The following is a 23,841-nucleotide window of genomic DNA, read 5'->3' as shown; positions in this document are numbered from 1 at the left end:
ACATAGTGTGTTTTTCAGATTTCATGTGCCTGTCAGTAGTTCCCTGCAAGGTTCACCCAGTGGTGGACAAAATCCTGATTCAAGAGGGGAAGAATACTTTACCCATCCCCTCAATCACTCACCTTAGTTACTTGACACCTGAGTACCTAACCTTTGGAGCGCCTAGCATTTAACAGGAGAATAGGCACTTCATTAAAGCAACCAGAAAATCCATGACCATATTCCTATACTCTAGCAAGTGGGTAAGGGTCTGCCACTCCTGCCTGGAGAGAAGCATTAATCCTCAAGGCCATAATAGATCATGTACTTTCATTTATTTCCTACATGACCATTTTGTCTATTAAGATAGTCATGTTGTATGTATCTATTGGCCTTTTCGGCATTCATATATGCGTCATCGAACAATTTTGCACTCTGAAACCCATTTAGAGGCACATTAATAGCCTCCTGAAACTACATTCATCAATTAGGAAACGTTTCCCCTCTTGGGACCTTAACATGGTACTGGCTGTTATAATGCATAAACCTTTTAAACCTTCGACATTAGCGGATATTAAGCTGGTGACCTGAAAATCAGTCTTTCTGGTGACAGTCACTTCAGCTCATAGAGTGAGTGAGTTGCAGATCTTTGCTGTATCTGAGCATTATTTGCGATTGCATAAGTCAAAAGTCGTTCTACGTACACATCTATATTTTGTTCCCAATGTTTTTTAATATCCATCAAAAGATTTCCCTAACTACTTTTTTCCCCATATCGACAAATGGAGGATGAAAGGTCCTTACATTGTCTTGATTAGAGACCGTTTTTTTCTCTAACCTGATAAGAAGTTGAGGTAATTGGATCACCTTTTTATAACTTAATAGGGCTCCTACCCTGGGTCATCCACCTCCAACACGTGTACATCCATGTGGGCGGCAGCCTGCATTTTGGAATGCTACAAGATGAGCAAACTTCCAGCCTCTAAGGGTGTGCAAGCCAATTCGCAAGAGCAAGCGTGGCTTAAGTAGCTTATCGCGGACAAGTACTCATTGAAGATAAATGCAGTGGAGCAACTTGGACTAGTCCACATGCTTTTTGCAAACATTACTCACTGGATGTTAGCTCGATAATGGATGCTTGCTTTGGGAAAGAGATGCTTGGGAACCTTTTTGGTTAAAAACTGTTTTTCTGGTAAAGAGTTTTGTTTTATCGTTTGTTTCTTGTTATTTCCAACCTCCATAAGTATGAAGGAAAGGGGACGGGATATAGCAGTAGTTGCCAGTTACTCAGCCTAGTGACTATTGAACTCCTTTTACATATTTCCCTTGCCCTCCTATGCCCCTCCAGCGATGCCCACCCAAAGAGCTACTAGTTATACGCTTCTAAAAGGGCTGATGTTTGGGTGGGGATCATGCGCAAGGGCGGTCTTTCTTGTGCCGTTTATGCCTCGTCATGCGCTCTGTGCTCTTTTTTTTTTACCTCAATACTGCTCCTTATCAGGCTCCAATCCCGTCCCCCTCCCGGAGACGATATCCCATTAATATGGAGAAAAGGGAAATGTGGACTATGAGTGCAGTTATTGCTATGGTGAGTAACTTTTACTAATCTGCAGAGGAGATGGCATTCTCGAGAGCAAATAGTTACTTAGCTTAGGGTTGTTTGGTTTTGATGGGTGCTGTATCTTCTCTGCAGATTCCTTATCAACAACTCTTCTCCCCTCAGTCATCTCGTAATAGTCCAAGTCCACATGTGGCTATAAGTATCTCTGGAACCACTGGGCACACGACAAGCAGCCCCACTTATAGAATAAGCACTATTTCTTCTGGTGAAAGCAGCAAGACATCCTCAATGTACTGTGTATGGGCTGCACCACCCAGCGCTGATTTAGTGCGTTTGTAATGTTTTGAAGATAACTCATGGAGGCTGTTCATTTCATATTAAAGGAATCTGCAGAGGAGATATTTGGCCTGATTGCAGGTCCGGGGAGTGGTTATATAGTGGCAGTAATACAGATTTTTTGCCAGTAACGTATTTACCTCCACTTTTACCGCACTGCCGAATTCGGAGGTTGAACTTGTAGTTAAGGATTTACCTCCAGCAAGCTGATCTAGGGAAATACTCCACTTTGAGGACAAAAATCAGCACATTTACCACGCGGAATCAACTATTGTGGTAAATTTGAAAAAGAATCAGCATGAAGCATTATGGACTCCATAAATGGGGATTTACACCACTTTACCACCACTCATAATCTAATGATAATTCTGCTCGACAGAGTGGCAGTAAATAACAGTAAATGATTTTGGTAGTAATTTTGCATAATTACTGCAATATCACTGCCAACCTCGTAATGAGGCCCAATGCATTCATCAGAACTCATCTTACTTTTAAAGCTCGTAAAATATGTTTGTTTTTCATTTCCCTCAGTTTGTGGGGGATAGGAAAATTAAATCCCAGTGGTATAGTGATTTTTGCTGAATCACACATGTGGTCACGTGAGGAAGCTGTGAGTAGAAGCCAAGTGTCCTGTCCTACTGATATGCACTGACATTGAACAAATGTATTTTTTAGCATGTTATTGGTCAAAGTTTAATTCATTGGGCCTTATTATAAGTATCCGGTCTGGAATTAAGGTGACAGTAATTCCGTTTACCGCTACGTTTCCGGACCGGCATACTACAGGTTTTCCAGTTGTGTGGCCTAATTTACCTCCAGCGAAGAGCTGGAGGTAAGTCAGGCACCCCGCTGGCAAAAAACAGCCGGCATTACCAGTGCCGGTAATACCGGCAATCCCAGCCTGGAGTCCTATGGGACTCCATGGAATGGGGATTAACCTACCCTTACTGCCACCTGTAATCTACTGGTAATTCTGGCAGACCAGGTGCCGGTAACAGTAATACTGTTTGTTGGTATCCCGCCTGATTTACCAGTGGGATACCACCAAACGTAGAATGAGGCCGATTGTCTGTTTGTGAAGGAGTAGTTTCATGAACAGGTTTGCAAACATATTTTTGTTCCATCTCTGTTTTGCTTTGTGACTGCCTCTATTATTTTCAGCAAAATGTAAGTGTCTACTTTGCAGGTGATAAATCATATGAAATGAAGATTATGGAGGAATCATACAAACAGGAAATCTTTCGTTTGAATAAAAGACTGCAGTGGTTTGCTGAAAATCAGGAGCTTCTGGATAAAGATGCCATTCGACTTAGGGATGCAAGCCAAGAAATTGAGAAGCTCCAAAAAGAGGTGAGAGGTTTCTTATTGCTTTCTGGATTGTTCACTTGTAAGAGCATCACAGCTTTGTAGGTATATAGAATAATGCATTTCCTTAACAGGAAGAACATTGTTGGACAGTTTTATGATAACCAGACTTGGCGATGTGCAACACATTGTATAGATCTCTCTTTTTTCCTATTATGACCCCCCACTCTTTGTTCCCTTGACCTGCACCAGGAAACCAGAATTTAGATAGTATTGCAAGTTTGCTCTAGAACCATTAGACAGACCACAAATTAATGGCAAACAGGTAGGTTTGCCGTGATCAGGACTTCCTAAAGTGTTTACGTCAAGCACAGGCACAACTGCATCAAGTATATAGTAGCAACTGGCAGAGTGGGACACCTTCCTTAGCTTCAACTCATTACTGGCTCCAATGCATTATTTTCGAATGGATTGTGTCCTCCCACGTATTCCTCATCTTTGATATCTCCAATATCGAGCTTCAGCTGCTTCAGAATTTATTGTCGGCATTGGGTGCTGTGCGTCGATTAAGTCGATCGATGTCCCTCGAGGGCCTCCGTCTCGAGGATGATGTCACCGAAGGTATATATAGCACGCGCAGCGCCCGTTGGCTTCAGTTTTGTTTTTCCAAGTAAGCTTTCACTTCGTGAACTACAGCGTGCTTTGAAATTGTCAACAATGTCTTTGTCTTCGGCTCTGACAACCCTGAAGACCGGGTTTATAAAATGCCAAGATTGCCAAGTAAATATGTCACTGACGAACCCACATCGGGTGTGCTTGTGGTGTCTCAGTGTGGAGCACAAGACCTCGACCTGTCAGAAGTGTCAGTCGATGACCGGAAAAGCTCTGAAGGAGTGTAAAGGGAAATTGGCGGTCGGTAGAATCCCCCAAAAAACCCCTTCAACTACCCCATCGAAAAAACATTCCTCCTATGAAGCGAGAGACGACTCTTCTCAATGGAAGAAGACTAAAAGGTCCAAGACGCAGAGTGGCTCCACCATTCCTCCTCGTCATTGAGGAAATGGAAGAAAAGGCATCATAAATAGCCTACTTCCTCTTCCTCATTCGACTCATCCCCAGAAAGGACTATATCTTGCCTCACTAAGGCCTCTACTCCGGCTGAATGGGAGTCATTCAGGCAGGAAATGCTAACAATGTTCGAGAGCCAGAAACCCTCGAAGCAAGCAGGCCATGCTCCTACCACGCCATCTGAAGCCGATAAGGAAAGGGCTCAAGCCAAATCCTGTGCACCCTCGAGACCGGGATGAAAGCTAGATTCTCACTGAGAGCCGTCGAGGCCTCGACATGATGAAAAATCATCGAACAATCCTTCGAGCCACAAAATCCACTGACAAGTCGACGTCAAAGTCATCGATGCCATCAGCGCCCAAGACGTCTTTGTCGAAGACATCAGCGACTTCATCAGCATCTGGCTCGAAACCATCAAAGCCATTTACCAGTAATTCAAAAAACCCTTACACCTTTGCCTAGAAAGGATTTTTTTAATCACTCACATCCATTTATGAAGACAGTGGGGGCCATTATGACCCTGGGGGTAGCCGTGCCGGTAAATATGGGCATGGCTGCCGCCAGAGTCATGAAATCACTGGCAATGGGGACGTACCGGGGCACTCCAGCCCCGCCGACCCGGTACACCCCCATTGCCAGGGAGTTGGGTGTTCTCTCAGACAGAGATGGATGGGGATGCAGTTTTTATTCATACATTATAATCAAGACGACTCAAATAGTTTGGCAAAGTGAGTCTGTTTTATTAACAAGTCTCTAAAACAGGGAGTACAGCGAACATCAGCAATCGCTCGATCCTCTTACTCAAATCACTTTATTAAAAAAACTGAGCTTTTTTACCCAGAATTGGTCATCAATGATGTTTAACCTACGTTTCTACCAACTTCATACTAGGTGGCAAACTACAAAAACCTAACAGAGGGAGTGATTGGTTCTAAGTGAATATCTAAGTAAGAGTTCTATATCTGTATAGAACCGTGGAGGAAGGTGATAGGATATTTAACATCAAGTGGGGCAACTAAGCCCTCTCCTCAAAATGGCCACTATGAACTTCACTAAATACTCAACATCCCATTGGCTACACAAACTATAGAACCCTTAATTATGCTGCCCTCTATAATTGGTTGGCTTCTATCCCCCATCAGTACTTTTCCACCTATAACCTAGCAGCATGCAGACCGAACAGCCAGGTGCAGGTGAGCTCGTCTTAACACTAGCTTCCCACCAATTACTGTGTCCATCCATCATCACCTCAATGGTCCAGTGTCAATTAGTGCTTTGAAGATTGGCCTTGAGTTTGTACTGTTCTCTGAGAATGTTGAGGAGCATGGACACAGCCTGCCTTTGTGCATAGGTGTGACCATCTCGATCATCCAACTTCCTTCTACCACATGACTGGGCACCAGAAATCAAAATTTTCGTGTATTTGATTTTATTCTCCAATAGTCCTCGGGCATCTTTTTGTTTTTGCTCGACCTTTCTGAACAGGAGTCTCTGTTCTTTCCCACGAAATGTATCTAATGTCAGCCAATTCCAGTTTCTTGGCTCAGTCAACTCCTTTAGCTGAGATTCAGTTTGTTAATTCAATTTCTTTGTTAACTGTGACACACTGAAAATTGAGGCCTTCTTGCTTTTGTCCAGTACTGCTTATAATACGTAGTGGAAACATCCATTGTTTACTTGTCCATCTGTATCTATATGTATTTGTTGGCACTTGCCGCGGTCTATCTATTAAAAGCATAATGGCTAGCTTCATGATTGCTTTGCTGCTTGCGTTTCTGTTGCATCTGTACATGTTTAAACTAACTAAAGATCTTCATCAGGTCTGCGGCATAAGCTTCTTCACTTTGATCCCAAGATGTCACTTATCCTTGGTGCTTCCTGATGCCTTATCCTTATCCTGTCTGCATTCTCTGGTCTATCTCTTATGGGTGTCGATTCGACTATGTATGACGTCACCATTCGTCTTCATCAGTCATCTTCCTTGATTCTTCAGGAATTGTATTCAAATGGCCTTCATATTGTCTTGTATGTAGGTATGGTTTTCTCAATGGGTACTTTACCTCCCAGATTCTCTTAGGTATGGATATCCTTATGGGTACTGCACAGAGTCGGTGCTCTGCTCTTTGCTGGTTCAGCTATTTTGTATACGTCACATACTTTGGGTCCCATTTTACAGGTAATGGAGGCGAGGCACTCTCCCCCTCTGGACGATTCATCAAACACTCTTACATCATCTTCCATATCTAGACATCCTGGTCTGAAGAGATGTTTCTTAGGGATCCATATCTTTGACTCCCTTCAGGCATCCAGCTGATTTCACATCTTTATTCCATGTAATGAGCATGCACTGTCCACTTGGAGTGCAGTAGATCCATCTTCCCACATACTTCTTATGGTCCTTTTGATACAGGAACTTCGCTCCCTCAGGTTCATTGATACTGGCCTTCGCGAAGTCCCTGATTTCTTCATCAGTCAGATCTTTGGGCTTCCATCCTGGTTCAACAACGATAATGATTGTCAAGTCAAAGTCAGACAAGTTTATTCGGATGTATAAAAACAACCATTAAACGACAAAATACACATTATAACACAAATCCAAGTTACAGTTTGAAGAATCCATCAAACCCAAGATAAACAAGATCAGAACACGTAAAAGGAAATACAATCTTTGCACCATACCCCAACACCATAGATCAGAAAATATTTAGAGTGGAAAAAGGGGTCAACCCCAAGGACCCCATTACGTTACACATGGTCCCTTAACTTGACCAAGTGGTCACAAGACTAATTGTCCGCCCTTGTCACTCAGACGCGGCCCCCCACATGCCTTTTACCCAGAGGAGTACAGTTTGCTCCCGACAGGACAGTACAATGTGTGACAGGTCCAGGTGGGGCGACGGCTCCCAAATAGGGGCACGAGCTAAGTGTAATCCCACTATATGGGGCCCGCACATAACCCCCAGATCTTCTCAAAACTTCCCTGACCATTTGACCATTCCTGAAGACAATTTTAACAGAGTCAGAAGGGTTTATACCTTCGCCTTCCAGTCTGACGCACCCCACCAACGCTTCCCTGGTCACAAAGGGACAGTTCCCAACAGAACGTAGCCAGTGGAGACATTTGTTTGAGAGGGCATCCCTTGGTTCTCGCCTGCCCAAAGGCAACTTAGGTACCCCATGCAGGAAAACCGTAGCAATTCTTTTCCCCCCATGTACAGGACTCTTGGGGCTGCGCCCCCTTGGACAGAAGCCACGTGCTCCGCTCCCTCCCTCCCTAGGAGGATTGATTGTCAGGACGCTTGGGGGACTCTCCCCCATCACAATTGGTTCGATGCTCCCAGTGGGGTGGCCCCTCTCTGCGTTAGGGTGCATCAGCTGGACAACCCGGGTAGGGCTCATTGATGCATTGGCGGTCCTTTCGCAGGGTGGAATAATTGGAGGTAGCTGAGGGGGGTTGAGTCCCTTGCCAACTGGGAGCATACTGGAGGACTCCCCTGGCGTGTCCCCTCCACCCTTCCCCTCCCCTCTTATTCCCCCGGGCATCAATCAGTACCAACAGCAGTTTCTTGATGATTGCAATTTCAGAGAGCACTTGTGCACAGGAGCAACAGCCGACAGTATACACCTCCTTCTGTGGTGGAACGGTGGAAGAATAGCTACCGTGGGTGACGGGTTTGAGAGCCCTGAAGGGGGTTAGATGAGAAAAGGAGCAGGACCCTGAGATCGATTCTAGTAAGGTCTCGCTCCATGAGCTACAGGTGGAGATATGCGGGCGGTTATCTTCAGTTGCTCCAGTGGTTTCTATGTCCAATAGATCCAAAGTGGTAGCAGCTGTGGCTGGGGGTGAGCAGACGAAAATAGGGCCCCTGCTAGGTGGGAGAACAGGTGGCTGGTGTAGGCTTACAATGGGCGAACTTTGTTGGGGGGTGACAGAAACAACAGGTGCCAGGGATGCAAAAGGAAGAACTGACACATCACCAACCCCCCCTATGCCTGTGCCAGAGGCATTGGCCAGAGGCATGGCTTCAGAGTTCCCAGAATCGGTGGGCAGAGATTCTTGACAGACAGTGTCTTCGAGCTTCTGAGTTGGGAGGGTTCCTTTGCAGCTCTGCATTGGGAAGTTAGCCAGATTACTGGAAGCCCCCCCCCCCCACATTCGGTTCCTGGGGTGGGTGCTTTCGTACCCTCCACGGCATATATAGGCTCTCGGTATACAGGGTCAGTATCAGAACATAAGGAGGCCGCGGTATGGGACTTTGCTTTGGGCCTAGATTTTTCGGTTGCACCCTGATGGCTATTTCTCTTGATGACCAGGAGTTTTCTTGCTAGTGTATGCTCAGGGGCTTTGGACAGGGACTCAGAGGACTCAAAGCAAAACGTGGGCGGGGTAGATGGCGTGGTAGATGGCAGAGAGCCAGCCGGTTTCGTGGCCAGTTTCCTTGACGCAGCATGGCCCCTAAAGGACCTCAGGGACTTTATTAGGGACATGACGGAGCCCCTCAGAACTGACCAGTAGAGGGCTGTGCTGAAGTCCCGGGTCCGGGTCCGGCCCCCAGCAGGTTTTCACGGGCTCTATGCCGTTTAGGTAAGAAGACACCAGCAGTCCCAGGTGCAAAACACTTGTCTGCACTTACTTTTTCTTGTCGCCCCCGTCCGATGGCCAACACAAGGAGTGCCTCCCTCCACGTACGCCGAACACCAGCGGCGCCAAACACCGCGCCCTTGCCCCGCCGCGGGCTTCACCGCTGCGGGGCTTGTAGCGCCGTGATATGTCCAGGGGGCGTGGCCTCCGCCAGGAAGGGGAACGTCCCTCCAGGAACCCAACACCAGCGGCGCCAAACACCGCGCCCTTGCCCCGCCGCGGGCTTCACCGCTGCGGGGCTTGTAGCGCCGTGATATGTCCAGGGGGCGTGGCCTCCGCCAGGAAGGGGAACGTCCCTCCAGGAACCCAACACCAGCGGCGCCAAACACCGCGCCCTTGCCCCGCCACGGGCTTCACCGCTGCGGGGCTTGTAGCGCCGTGATATGTCCAGGGGGCGTGGCCTCCGCCAGGAAGGGGAACGTCCCTCCAGGAACCCAACACCAGCGGCGCCAAACACCGCGCCCTTGCCCCGCCGCGGGCTTCACCGCTGCGGGGCTTGTAGCGCCGTGATATGTCCAGGGGGCGTGGCCTCCGCCAGGAAGGGGAACGTCCCTCCAGGAACCCAACACCAGCGGCGCCAAACACCGCGCCCTTGCCCCGCCGCGGGCTTCACCGCTGCGGGGCTTGTAGCGCCGTGATATGTCCAGGGGGCGTGGCCTCCGCCAGGAAGGGGAACGTCCCTCCAGGAACCCAACACCAGCGGCGCCAAACACCGCGCCCTTGCCCCGTCACTATAGCTTTCTTTGCTGTCTTTTTGCACTGTGATATTATTATCTTGATCACACAGAATCCAAGCATCACCAATACTAACAGGGCTCCACTGTGCAACCCTAAGAGAAGAGTGGTCCAAACCAGCTGTCATCGGCAATGTCTTCTACTTCGTCTATCATTCGGCCATGGAGTTTTGTCACCATGTCTATGGCCTCCATCAAGGTTCCATTCTCGTCATCATGAGAAGGTATGAACGTGCAACATGATTCTCCTATTTTTGCACAAACACCTCCATCCATAGCTGTGATCATGTCCAGGACATATCTATTCTGGAGGGTCATCAGTCTTATAGCTCTCATCTCTTCTCTGATTGCATTTTAACACTTTATGGTAGTGTTGATTGTCTGCAGCAATTCCCATCTTGTTATCTGGAGCCACTTTGTATTTGCTCCTACCTGGATCCTTGCCATGAAGATCAACGTGAATACCGCAGAAGTCTGGCTGAACAATCTGTGTTCATACGGAATAGAGTCAAAGGCTTCTATTGATTTTGCTGAGAAATAATTCTCCCTCTTCATTCTCTTCATAAGCTCCACAGATCTCTTCTTTCTCAAGTGAGCATCTGCTTTTGGAAAACTGTCAAGATTCAGATCACTTTTTGAATCACTAATGCTGGAACATGGACAGTCGCCAGAGTGCAGCTTCCTCCCCAATCTTTAGGTAGCCTTATATATGCTTTGGATCCGCAAGCCCAATAATGATCCATGATTACTGCTGTTCCATGCACCATTCCTTGGACATCAAATATTCGACCACAGTTCTGATTCTCTCCCATTTTCCTCGTTCCATTGTTTCTGAAACACAGCTTAGAGCTCTCCAATGGTACTATCTGCAAGGGTCCTTTGCTGTTTTTGACCCATGTCAGCAGTTTAGCAAGTCTTCGCCATAATGGTTTGCAGTCATTTTGCACCATGTTGATGGTAGGTTGGTAACAACCAATGACCACCCAGGCTGTGCAGATCACTAAGCCTACTTCCCATCCATCTGGTGATAGCACTGATCCCCAGATCTGCATCTGACCTCTGTTTTTCCCTCTTCAACTATCTTCTGCAGATTTTCCTGTGGTCTCAACTTTTCTGTTCACTTTCCATCTGATTCCCGCTCCTTTCACTCCAGGTTTCTCGTATCTGATCACATGATTCTTTGTCTGTTCTCTGTTTCTTTTCTTTGAGTCTTGGATATAGTCATCTTCATTTGGATCTGTCCATTCAGTTGCCCATTTGAGGTAGGCATCTCAACCCATGAACTGGCATGTTTTACAAAGTGCCACATGTGAAAGACAATGTGCTGTCTGGACACCTATTTCAATAGCTATGAAGATTTTTCGATTTTCCCATGCTGTATGGCAAGAGTGCACATACAAAGCATTCCTCGTTTGACGTCCTTCTTCCAACTTCTTTCATGTGTTGGTACCATATGTTATTTCCCAAGTGTGCCGTGCTGTCCAGGTAATCGTTTAATTCATAATTATCTTCCAGTGTTTTACTTTCAGATCTCATCCTTTTCATATGAGCTTCCATGATCATATCATGCAGTGTACCTATGTAGCTTCTGCTTTCTGGACGAAGCACAGGCACATCCTTCAGTGGACAGGCCACATTTACAAGTGCTTCTTTGTGTGTGAGAAAGTTCAGATTGTCTCGTCTGCTCAGCACCCCATTTAGGCATGAAAATGTCTCGCAAAATCTTTGCATGTGACTTTCTCCTGGGAATTGTTCTTGGGTCAATTGTCACTGGACCAGGTGTATTGGCATGCATTATTTGTGTAGGCTCAACCTTTATCAACCCCTTACTTTGCCTGATCTGCCAACCCCGTCTCTGGCGTTTAAAAGCATTTGCTAAGACAAGTGTTGTATGTGAATGATTACTAACAACATCCATTTCAAGCTCAGGGAATTTCCCATCGTTTCTTGGGACAGGAATAACTAAATAGGGTATAGGCTGCCTTGTAGTTGCCACACGTACATTTTCTTCACGCTCAGGAAGATACACAGGAGTCTGAGCTCCATTTTCACCTATATAAAATGTGGTACTCACAGTCAGTGAAAGCAATATGATTATGAACACAATGCAAGTGTAGATGATGCAATGATATGTCACCCTCCAACATTTACTTCTTGGACAATATGAGCGTCTTTCTTCGTTGGGCAAAACCACATTGCTGCTGAAGTTTCCCATCTTTGATTACCTAATGAAGGAAAATGTAATCTTTAATATTTCTGCATAGTGAATCGCTTCTGGAAGCTGCTGTCTTGATTCAGTAACTCGTCCTTGATCAGTTGTCTGCTTACTGGATGACAAGAACAAACTTTCTCTGTATCTCTGGAACCAGTTTTTTCTCCAATCGAGATGTAAATGTCCTTTTAACGTGAAGAAAAATGACCTTGGCAAGCCTATTGTCATGATCTCTGCTTCCAAAAGATCAGGACTTGCCCGACTCCCTTGGAAGCAGACCCATAACCCCGGTTCCGAGTGCCAGCCAGTCCCAATTGGGACCTTTTGGACCCTGTCCTGGCGCCAGTGGCACCAGGCTCATAAAGATGCCCAGTCCCAGCGCTGGAAGCCCCGGGCTCATAATGCTTGGGTGGACTTACCTGCAGCAGACCATGCTGCTTACTTACCTGCCAGTTGAACTCCTGATCCTCTTCTGTTTGGGACTACTTTTCCTGTTGGGTGGGGCAGGGGCCACTCCCTAGGTTCAGAACACTGGAACTCTTCTGGAAAGCAGGAACTCTTTTCTTACCTAGGCGTGGCTGTGGAAGGAGACACCTAAGCACTACAGAAGGCTATTTAAACCACACCCGATGGATGAATCTTGCTTTGCGTTATTCTGCATTCTCTGCAGCAGAACGCTCATCGTGTCTTCTGCTTCTGATCCTGGGCCTAAGGGAACAAAGGCTTACCATCCTGGAATCCAGTCTTCAGCAGCACCTGTAAAGACAAAGAAAGAACAGGTTAGCACTACGGTCTTCAGTGGCAGCGCATCTCTTACCTGGTCCATCGGCTGTCACCAACGCCTCGCGCTGCATTCCGGCATCTGAAAGACAAAGGCTTTCCTACTCTTCGCATGCTCCGGAGGTCTTCGCACTGCATTCCGGCATCTGAAAGACAAAAGCTTACCAGCTCTTCGCACGCTCCGGAGGCCTTCGGCGCTGCATCCCGCATCTGAAAGACAAAAGAAGGTGCGTTTAAAGACATTGGGCAACTTTATTACTCACGTGCCATTACTCCTTCCCACGCCGAATCCAGTGGGTATTCCAGCACCCTTCAGCTTCTCTAAAGCTCCGAACTTGTACCTGCAAGATAAAAGGGACAGTTAGTGCGCATCGTGAAGCAGGCTACAAGCGCTTACTTACGTGCTTCCAGGCGCTTCTATTCCTCACGCGGGTTCGATCCTCAACTCTCATCAGCCCGCCATCCGCCATCGCCGGAACCCTGCAAAACAAGAGATATCATTACAAAAGACTTTTAAGACATTTGAAGTGCCCAGAACATACCGTTTGTGCAGTTAACGACGGACAGCAGTCCTCTGAGGTCAAGAGGCCTGCACCCTTATCCAGTGAAGAAACTGGTTACGGCACCCTGCCCCGAGGCAGATGGAGAGCTCGGCGTTCACTTACCTAAGGTGAGGGCATTAACCTTTGGGGTTCTACAGGAGAAGAGAAAGGGAAGAGGAGAGAGGCACCCAATAACCCCAGTTCATTAATCCCATATTTTCTATCTGCAGACATCTTACTCTTCGAGTCAGACATACAGTGCACAGAGGTCCAGCCAAAGAGCCAACCGTGTGTTACACATCACCTTTGAAGGTACGGCATTCACCCAGTCAAGACCGGCGCCTCTGCGGGAATCAGGTGAGCGTTACACCTATATAAGTTCTACTACATAAATCAGCTCCCAGTCTATGCCTCAAATCTGCTTTACCCCTGAAGACATGTTGACCTTCTTTCACTGAGGGCCAAAGTTCTCTTTTTATCAGCAACTTCTCGATCTGTCCCTGGGAGAAAAAGATTTCTACACCGACCTGTGAGTCGCTCAGAATAGATGCTCACTTGGATAATGATACCCTGCAAGATTACATTCAGATTTGCAGTGTTTCTCGGATCCCTCAGGAACGAGTGTCCATCAGTGTGCCTCCCAACAAGATGGTACTCTTCAATTAGACGAAAGAACACCACACTATGAGCTGCTTCGTCTAATAGGGGCATTTGTACTCGTCTAGCTATACTCGGGTAGCTGCAAGAATTGTTCAGTGACGACTATAAGCAGTCTCCTTATGATTTTTTCATTTTCAGGATCTTGAATAAAAGTTGGAATGTGACTAGTTCTCCCCACCAGCGAATGATATGAGCGCAACACCAACTCAAAATATGTGAGTATGTTCCTAGAAAGGTCATCACTGGGTAACACCATAGGTAGATCCAATCAAGAACTCAGTGTGGAATGAATCAGGGTACTGTACCCTCTTCCAACTGCTATATCCACGATCAGTGTCTGGCATGATCCTCTTCTTATCAAGGATTTAAGTGTGCCTCAGTCCAAATAAACAAGCTTTTATAACTTTCTTCTTATCAAGGCTTTGAGTATGCCTCAGTCCAAATTAATAAGCTACTGTGGCTTTTTGAATATAGATCTTCCCTTAACTCTGTAACATTCATGCACAGAGTGTTCGATTTTGTTTCCTTTAACCCTTTTATGAATAGCTTAAAAAGGGAGTGTCCAGAGCCAAGCCACAGTCCAATAAAGTTCTTTAGTCTTTCCGCTTGTCAGCTTCTGCGTCCTTCTTCCTCGTCATAGATCTCGTCTGCACGTGCTGTGGTTCTTCCCCGATGTTTGTAGTCTCTTCGCGTAGGGATGCGGGCAGAGGAGTTTCTCCAAAGAAGATCTTGGTGTACCCCAAATCGATCCAAGCACGCCTGCCCTGCAATTTGACAGCAGACAGCGTTACGTCTTCCACAATGAACGGACCGTTAAAGCAGGGTTCGTCCCACTTTTTCCTTGTGTGGTTACGTACTAGGACCCCATCTCCGGGCTAAAGTTGGGGAACACAAAATTGTTCAGATTGGTCATCAATCAATCAATCAATCTCCTTCTGTGTTCTGTACTGCCCTACACCCTCGTCTCTGCAACTGTCCTGAAATGACGGAAATACTGGAAACCATACAGTTCAAATAATTACGCAATTCCAATCCTAACAGTTCTGCGGTTGGCTGAGCATCACTTCTAACTTTTCATTGAGGCATTAGGGGTGTTCTCATTCGCCCTCCTGTCAAGATTTTGTGAGGCGTAAGATGGTGCTCAGAACCTGGTTGGTTCATCAAAGCATATTATGCCAGTGGTAGGCAATGCAACCACCTATTCTTCAAGGTAAGCTTCAACTTGGCTATTCTTTCTTTAAGCAAGCCGTTGAGCCTCTCACAGATCCCATTTCCTTATGTCATGGCCACTGGGCAAGAACCACCGACTCCACAACTTAAAGGCGCCTTTGGCGCCAGGCCCATAAGTAAGTGTGCCCTGCACACTTTTATTCTGGCGCAAGTGCTGGTTTTCCCCTGCAGGGCCTCAACGTGCCTCCAGGTCGGGCGCGGTCATAGGAGTGAGTTGGGCTGCACGTGCACATCCTCAAGGAGTGGCTGGGTGGGGCCACAAGTCAGAACTAATGGGCGTGGCTGGAGCCAGGATATTTAAGCCTGCCCCACCTGCATGTAAAGGCTTCACGTTAATCTGCTTATGGCAGCTTAGCGCTCCCCGCTGCCTGCAGCGCATCCTTACCTGATTCCAGCAGCAAACACAGTCGGAGCGCATCCTTACCTGATTCCTGCAGCAACCGCAGTCAGAGCGCATCCATACCCGATTCCCACAGCAACTGCAATCGGAGCGCATCCGTACTTGATTCTAGCAGCAAATGCATTCGGAGCGCATCCTTACCTGATTCCCTCAGCAGCCACAGTCAGAGCGCATCCTTAACTGATTCCAGTAGCAACCGCAGTCAGAGCGCATCCTTACCTGATTCCAGCAGCAACCACAGTTTGAGCACATCCTTACTTGATTCCGGCTACCAGTCAAAACACTTAACCGGGAGTCCACTTTCAGTCAGCATCACCGCGGATCCAGGCATCCATCATTCGCCGGCAGATCTCCGGATAGCAGCACTGCAGTCTGACATTGGCAAACAATTCCTGCAAGAGAAAAAAAGAAACAAGGTTAGAAAATCACTAAGGACATTACGCTAAGGTCGCGCTCAGACAAATCCTTGCGCTTGACCTTAAAACCAACCTTACCATTTATTGGAACATCGTAAACTCTCTTCTCTTCAATTGGGGCTTACTTCTTGCGTCGCAGCTACCGCTGGGCCGCATATCACCTATTGGGAGAAAGCAAAGGAAAGACATCATAAAAGGATACAGACAATAATCAAGGAAAGACATTACAAAAGGATACGGACAATAATCAAGGAAGCACACTTACCTTCGGAGTGATTCAGCCACGGCTGGTCTGAGCTGCCACGCACAAGAAACTCGGACCATCTAAAGCACCCCTGCAGTGAGAAGCAGGACGGAGAGCTCGCCATCATCATTAAACAGGTGAGACTATATGGGTCGGCGCATGCTCACCACATTCTGGGAAGAAGGGTTCGAGGGACACAGAAGTCGTATCACAGCATTCTCATGACCTCTCATATCCTCGCAGGGGCAGTGCCAACAACCAACGCAGTCCACAACACATGAGCAGGGGAAGAAGCCTGACAAATGGAAGCCATTTCCAGGGAGGGCTGCAACTGTGCCCCAACATCCCCAAAGAGACCAGGTGAGCGTAACACCTTACGGATGATAAGCCGAAGGAAACTTGTGCTTTATACCAAGCAACAAGCTGATCTGCTCAAAAATGTTATTCACAAAATGAGGACCCTTATCCTACCTCATTACTTCACATACTCCCCATCTAAGAAATACTTCCCGCGCAAAAAAATGTTGCTGCACAGGTAGTCTGGGTGCGTACATGGACCTGCTTCTATCCATCTCGAGAAAGGACACACTACAACAATTAGTTATCTATATCCATTACATACTTGTATCATGTCGACATAGTCGATATGCAAGTGCTGAAAAGGGCCATTGGGTCTCGGAATGACTCCCCTAACTGTGCGCAGTGTATGCCCAGTTGTGAATTGTTGGCACACAATACAGTTTACCATAAAAAATGCAACATGTGCCATTAAATTCGGCACAAACCACTCCTCAGCAATAGTTGCAGCAAGATTCTCTCAAGTTCTGTGCGCGGGGTAATGTAGCTGTTCCAGCGCCACCCTTAATAAGGCTATAGGCATCACCGGTTTACCAGTGCTGTCTTGTCGCCATAATGCTTCAGAGGGGTTTAAAGAACACCCTCTTCCCGTCCATAAATTATTTTCCTCTTGAGGTGCCTCTCCCTGGATCTCCAGTATCTGCTTTCCGGAAAAATTGTTCTATCCTTCAACTACAGTCATCATTACTGTCATTCTTTCATTTACATCACAAGTTTCAAAATTCATCATCCTTATATCTGTATTTGCTATGCGCTTGGCCTCAGCATCGGCTGCTTGATTTCCACATGAGAGCTGCACATTTAACGATTGCTATGCCCACTGGGAGTTGTAATGCCTTGATAAGCCTGTCCAATAAAGCCACGTGTTGCACTGGTGTGCTGTCCGCTCGGAGGTAGCCCCTCCTTTTCCAACAATGCTAGCCCTGCGTGTACGGTTGACATCACATAGGCGGAGTCATTGAACACTGTTACTTCCTGGTCTGCGTGATTCTCAAGCGCGAGTATCATTGCCAATAATTCTGCAGCCTGTGCTGAATAATGTGATGGCAATCGAGTACTAACAAGCACCCGAAATTCCCATTTGCCATGTGCTTTACCACAGCGGCACCTGTATACCTTTGTCCATCATTTTGATCGATCCTCGAAGAGCCATCAATAAAAACATTCTCTCCCCCTGCTAATGCTTTCTCTTTTATTGTAGGGAGTTCATCACAGAACTCTTCATAGTTCGCACAATCGTGTACAGGCTCTCCTTCTGTCATTTTTTTTTGTTCTCTATCCCATGTACTGCACTTTCCTCTTCCATTTCCCCCCCACACTTCTCCTCCTTCCCTTCCCTTGCACTTGCGCGATCTGAATGACACCTGGCCTAGTAGGATTGTTGTCTGTCTTCCCCCTGTTTCCCCCGCCCTTGTCTCGTCGTGCCTTGAAACACTTGTGTATAGGCGCGTTATAAATGCCATATCATATCATATCATTGGCTCTGCTATAAACATGGCTGGATTCACTATTTTACATCAAACTATTTTGATCGCTGGATTCAATATGACTACCTCGTAGGCAGATGCCCTTTGAGAAGTTAACATGCCTTTCGGTTTTTCTAGAATGGCAAATAGTGCATGCTCAACAAATAATGTCATGGGACATCCCATCACTATGCTTGTAGCCTTTTCTATAGCGAACGCGGCAGCTGCCAAACTTTGTTCAGATGGGAAATTACCTCTCATTACTGGGTCTAAGATTCCACTGTAACATGCAAGGGGCTTGTACCCCAACGTGGTTCTCTGTGTGAGAACTGCTGTCATAACAGTGCTATCTGTATGCGATCTGCATAATTACGAGTCCCTAAAACTGGGGCTCTGCAAATTGCTTTTTTCAATTCATCAAACCCTTCCTCCATTTCCTCAGTCCACATGATTTTTCCTTCGTTGCCTGTGCTTTCGTCAAGGCCTGTAAGAGAGGCCTTGTATGCGATCTATAGTCAAAGACCCATGCTCTGACATCATTACATAGTCCCAAAAAGCTCTGCAGTAGTTTTATCGTGTGTGGCTTGGCTGTTTTCAAAATAGCCACAGCTCTTTCAGGGGTGACCTTCTTCCCTTCATGTGAAATCAATTGACCTATATACAATTTTTCTTATTGACAATATTGTAACTTTTCTTTGTCAACCTTATATCCTTTGTCAGCGAGTATAATCATCAGCTGAACAGAATCGAGTCTGCACTCTTCCTCTGTGTTTCTGCAAACTAAAATGTCATCTACGTATTGCAACACAATGTTTTCTAAGGCAATATTGCTTAAGTCCACCTGAAGGACTCTATTGAAAATCAATGAGGACTCACAGTGGGGCAAACAAGTACTTTTCAGGCAAACTTTTCTGAAAGTAAACCACATCAGATCTTGTGAGTCTTTGTGCAATGGGATTGAGAAAAATGCATTTTTCAAGTCAATCACCGTGAAATATCGTGCATCAACAGGTATATTACATAGAATTGTAGACGGGTTCGGGACTAGAGGGAACTCGGCCTCTACAATTTGGTTTATTGGGCGAAGGTGCTGGATAAAACGCCACAACCCCCCCCCTTTCTTTTTTCACAGGATACACGTATTACATTGGGACTCGGACGTCACTAAGATACCCTGGTCCATCATGGCGGAGATTGTCTTAAAAATACCTTCATTAGCCTCTCGAGACATGGGATATTGTCGTGGCCAAGGTAAATTTGCTCCTGGTTTTAATTTAATCTTCACTTCCCCAACCCCTGTTAGTAGGCCTATGTCATAGGGGCCAGTGGTCCACAGTGAAATTGGCACTTTCGCCATGTCTTCATCAAAATATTCAGGATGCTTCTGTGCTAATATTCTCTGAGGAACTTCTCTTTTAATTGCTTGCACCCAATAAGTAATATTAATTTCAAATATCACTTTGTCATCAGATGGATGATCTTCAAACAGATCCTCATCAGTGACGTCAGTCAATCTGTACCCTTCTCCAATGGTGATTACTGCACACCATTGTCTGCCCTCATCATCACAGCCATCAAGCAAAGCCATTTCTCCTTGCACTATGACTGCTTGTATCATTAAGGGAAAGACTCGTCCCTTTTCTTCGAGCATAGGTAGTCTTGGTCTAAACATAAATTCATCAGGAGTTATCATCGTTTTGCCTGCTAGTCCTGGCAGCATGATGGAAGAATGCGTACCGTACCCCATATTGAAAAATCTCTGGTTCCAATGGGATTGCTATCATAGCCATTCGTCCTGTGAATGCCATAATCATTTTGCACACGTTTAAATAATGCATTCCCGGTGTTGAGCATATTATGCCTTCGTCAGTAAACAAGATTGTCATATTTAACTGAGTCATCAAATCTCGTCCTCATATATTAACAGGTGTTTGCCTCGAATAAAGCAATGGCACCTTCATGTCACATTCTTCTATAGAGAATGGTAATTCTTCGGTAAAAGGAACTCTGATAATAGCTCCTGTGAAACCTTGAGTATTCATGGCATTTGCCAGACATTGAAAATGTACCCTCCCGTATACATGAGCGCGTTGCACCCATTTCCACTAAGAATGAAAAATTCTTGCCTCCTATAGTGACATCCTCCTTTGGCTTCTCATGAGGGTTTGGTGTCACGGATAGTATGGAACACATCAGGTCTCCCAATGAGCTGTCTTATTGCGGGTACAGTCTTGTCCCATTGTTTGTGAAGGATTCCCTCCGTCAACAGTGGCGCTCCCTACTAGGATTCAATACCTGCCCTCTGTTTGTGTTTTGCTGAAGCTACATAGGGGACTGCTGCGATTGTCCTTGTGGTGGGTTACTTGCTATCTGCTGTGGTTGCAAGCCTTGCTGCACTCTCGGCGCTTGCTGCTGCGCTGTTTGCTTTTGTGCAAATCCATCTCCATTCTGCTGCGAATATGCAGGTGAATTTGACATTCCCCTTCTCAAAAAACTGGGCATTTTGTACCATCCCTTGGCCTCTACACATACGAGCAAAATGCCCTGTCATTCCACACGTCCAACATATAGGTGGTGGTCTCCCCATCTGCCCATTTTCCATACTCTGATTGCCGTTTTGCATATTCTGAAACCCACCTTTATTATTTTGAAAGCCTCCCTGATTATTCTGCCAATTCCCTTGATTGCCTTGCCGACCTCTTCCTCGAAATCCCCTTCCCCGTGGAGCATATCCACTATTGTTTTGATCAAACTGTCTTTGGTTATTCACCTGTGGCATGTTTGTCTGCTGTGAGTTTGAACTGTCTACGCTAGTTAACATCGCCCCTTCAATGGCCTACTTGGACAGTTTTTTCTGCTCCAACTTTGCTTCCTCGCCTTTCCGAGTATCGTCTTTTTTTGCGATTCTTTTCTTGCAGGAGTCTGCAGTAATGTGCAATGGTCAGCTGGATTTCCGACCATGGTTTAGCTTCTATACCCACTAATTACTTGAACTGCTTCTGTACTTGTTCTGGCAGCCCTTGGCATAATATATGATAAAATACTGGTATAGATTTTCCCAAAGCTTCTTGGAAATTGTGAATGTAAACTAACGGATCATCTCCTTCCTTCATCTTTTTCGTCATTATAGCTCTTATATCGGACATGTCCAGATACAGTATTCAAAGCGCTTTCCAAACTGCCGCCCTACAATTATTGAACGGCGCTCCATCATGCGCGGTGTTGACTGTAGTAACACCATGATACCTTGCCCCTGTCCATACATAGTCAGCTCTCTCACCAAGTATGGTGATTAGAAGACCCTTAATATCCTCTATAGCCAATGTATTGCCCCGGTCATCTTTTCCAATTCATGTATCCATTTTCCAGCACCGGAAGTTAAGCTCTGGAGTTTGCACCTTAAATTATCCCTGTTCATTTGGGGCCATGGTATATATTGGGGCCTCATCCCCCCTTTTTCTAACAAGGGAAACTGCAAAGCTCCAAACTCATTCTCATCTCTCATCATCTTTTTCTAACAAGGGAAACTGCAAAGCTCCAAACTCATTCTCATCTCTCATCATTTGTCTATCCACCGCCGGGGTGATATTCCCACATCGCCGTCTACCTGGTAATGATCTTAACCTGCTTACATAAGGTGGAGACACCCCCCTCTCACGATGGGGTTGCCCCCTATATCGGTCTGACTGTGTCAGTGGCGCTGGTGCCTTAGATACAGGCATTTTTAAATCCATCCATCTTACTCCCTTATCCATAGAAGAACATCTCTCGGGACCACATACGTTATCTCTCTCTTCCGCCTAGAAAGTCCCTCTCTTCATCAGACATTTCCTGTGCCCAACTGTTGAAACTTCTCTCGTCTTCATTTCTATTCAGAGTCAGTCTGTCTAAAGATAGCTCCTTATGTCTCGCACTACATGAGGCTTCCTCTGTGTTATACAACTGAGTGCTCTCGAGACGGTCATTTTTTCCTTCTGAGCTCTCATGTCATGGTATACCTTGTCAATAGCTTCCCCAATGCTCCTGGAGTCAAACTCATCTTCTAGATTTGCTCCAGACGTGCCTGGTAATGACTCGTATTCGGGAAAAAATTCCTCTGCCTTCTCATGCTACCTGTGGATCAGGATTTCTGACTTCCCTTTTCAAATAATCGAGATCGCATGCTCTCTGCCTTCTTTTACGTTCCATATCTTCATCGAATTCACTGCGCTTTCTCTCTTCCTCTCTTACTCTGTCTTCCTCTTTCCTTTTCATATCCCTTCTTTCATTTGTCCTTCGTATCTCTTCATCCTTTTGTCTATTTATTCTTTTTTCTCTTATCTTTTGCTCTTCCTCTTCTATTCTGTTCCTTTCTAGCCTCTCCTGCTCATCAGCTGTTCTGTGTCTATTGTTGCGTTTTCTTTGCTCTTCTGCTCTTTCTTGTTTTTTAGTTTGCTCATCTTGATATATACTGTTCTCGTTTCTGTCTATCTTTTCGTCTTGCTCATTCATCTTTCAATCGTTCCTCTCTTTCTTTGTCTTTTCTATCTTGTTCGTCTTGATCTCCCCTTTGTCTTACATCCTCGATGTCTTTACCATCGAGTTTAAGTTAAATCTGACCTCCCATCCATTTGTTCTGTAAGAGTGCTATCTCATCAGTTTTATCTCCTTCTCCTTTCCATCTCTTTATTTCGCTTCCTATATCTAGAGATGTGCTTGCTCGATCACTTCTCTCCTTATCGCGTCTCCCCTTGTCCCTCGGGGAGGTTACATCTTTCTCAGCACCAGTCGTCACAAGCTCCAATCCCGTCAAAACACAATTTTGCTTTAATCTTGCTAAAAACCAACCATCAAAATACAATTTAAAAACAATCAATTTCCTTTTTCTCAACTTCGCGCTTCTCTTTCATTTAATTTTTTCTTCAACTATGACGTCATCATATCTCAAAAATCACATAAAACCGACAAACTTGACCGGTCACATTAATTTTTTACGATCTTCCCCTTAAGACTCGTCTTGTTCTCTAATAAAATGCTCCTCACAGAACGTAAACCTATCTCTTTCTTACTTATGTCGATGGCCGATGGTTATCTTATCTAACCATCCTCTCTCCGCTACCAAGTGAGCTGGGTGTTCTCTCAGACAGCCCTTTAAGATGAGTAGCAATGGGGATGCAGAGTTTATTCATACATCAATAATCAAGACGACTCAATTAGTTTAGTAAAGTGAGTCCGTTTTTATTAACAAGTCTCTAAAACAGGGAGTACAACGAACATCAGCAATCGCTCGATCCTCTTACTCAAATCACTTTATAAAAAAACAGATCTTTTATACCCAGAATTGGTCATCAATGACGTTTAACCTATGTCATCCTACGTGGAAAAATACAAAAACTTAACGGAGGGAGTGATTGGTTCTAAGTGAATATCTAAGTAAGAGCTCTATACCTGTATAGAACAGTGGATGAAGGTGATGGGATATTTAACATCAGGTGGAGCAACTAAGCCCTCCCCTCAAAATGGCCACTATGAACATCAATAAATACTCAACATCCCATTGGCTACACAAACTATAGGACCCTTAATTACGTGGCCCTCTATAATTGGTTGGCTTCTAACCCCGGTCAGTACTTTTCCACCTTCATATAGCAACATGCAGACTGAACAGCCAGGTGCGGATGAGCGCGTCTTAACACTAGCATTCCACCAATTACTGTGTCCATCCATCATCACCTCAATGGTCCAGTGTCAATTAGTGCTTTGAAGATTGGCCTACAGTTTGTACTATGCTCTGAGAATTTTAAGGTGTGTGGGCACAGTCTGCCTTCGTGCGTAGGTTTGACCACCTCGATCGTCAACTTCCTTCTACCATGTGACTGGACACCATGAAATCAAGCATTTTGTGTATTTGATTTTATTCTCCAGTAGTC

The 23,841-nt window shown here is 45.7% G+C and overlaps 1 protein-coding gene across 3 annotated transcripts in view; it reads left to right on the top strand.

Annotated features, from left to right (window-relative positions):
- The window catches only part of CEP162 (centrosomal protein 162), a 2,248,134-nt gene that overhangs the window by 1,539,788 nt on the left and 684,505 nt on the right, over positions 1–23,841 (top strand). For all 3 annotated transcript variants that reach the window (XM_069606335.1, XM_069606333.1, XM_069606334.1), the window contains one exon: positions 3,063–3,226. In XM_069606335.1, the coding sequence (XP_069462436.1) occupies positions 3,063–3,226 (164 nt within the window). The remainder of the gene's footprint in view (positions 1–3,062; positions 3,227–23,841) is intronic.

This window comes from Ambystoma mexicanum, chromosome 4p (assembly GCF_040938575.1).
Source record: "Ambystoma mexicanum isolate Mex_15411 chromosome 4p, UKY_AmexF1_1, whole genome shotgun sequence".
NCBI classification, from domain to species: Eukaryota; Metazoa; Chordata; class Amphibia; order Caudata; family Ambystomatidae; genus Ambystoma; species Ambystoma mexicanum.
Note: the sequence above shows the minus strand (reverse complement) of the source record. Positions and strands in the feature narration are given on the sequence as shown.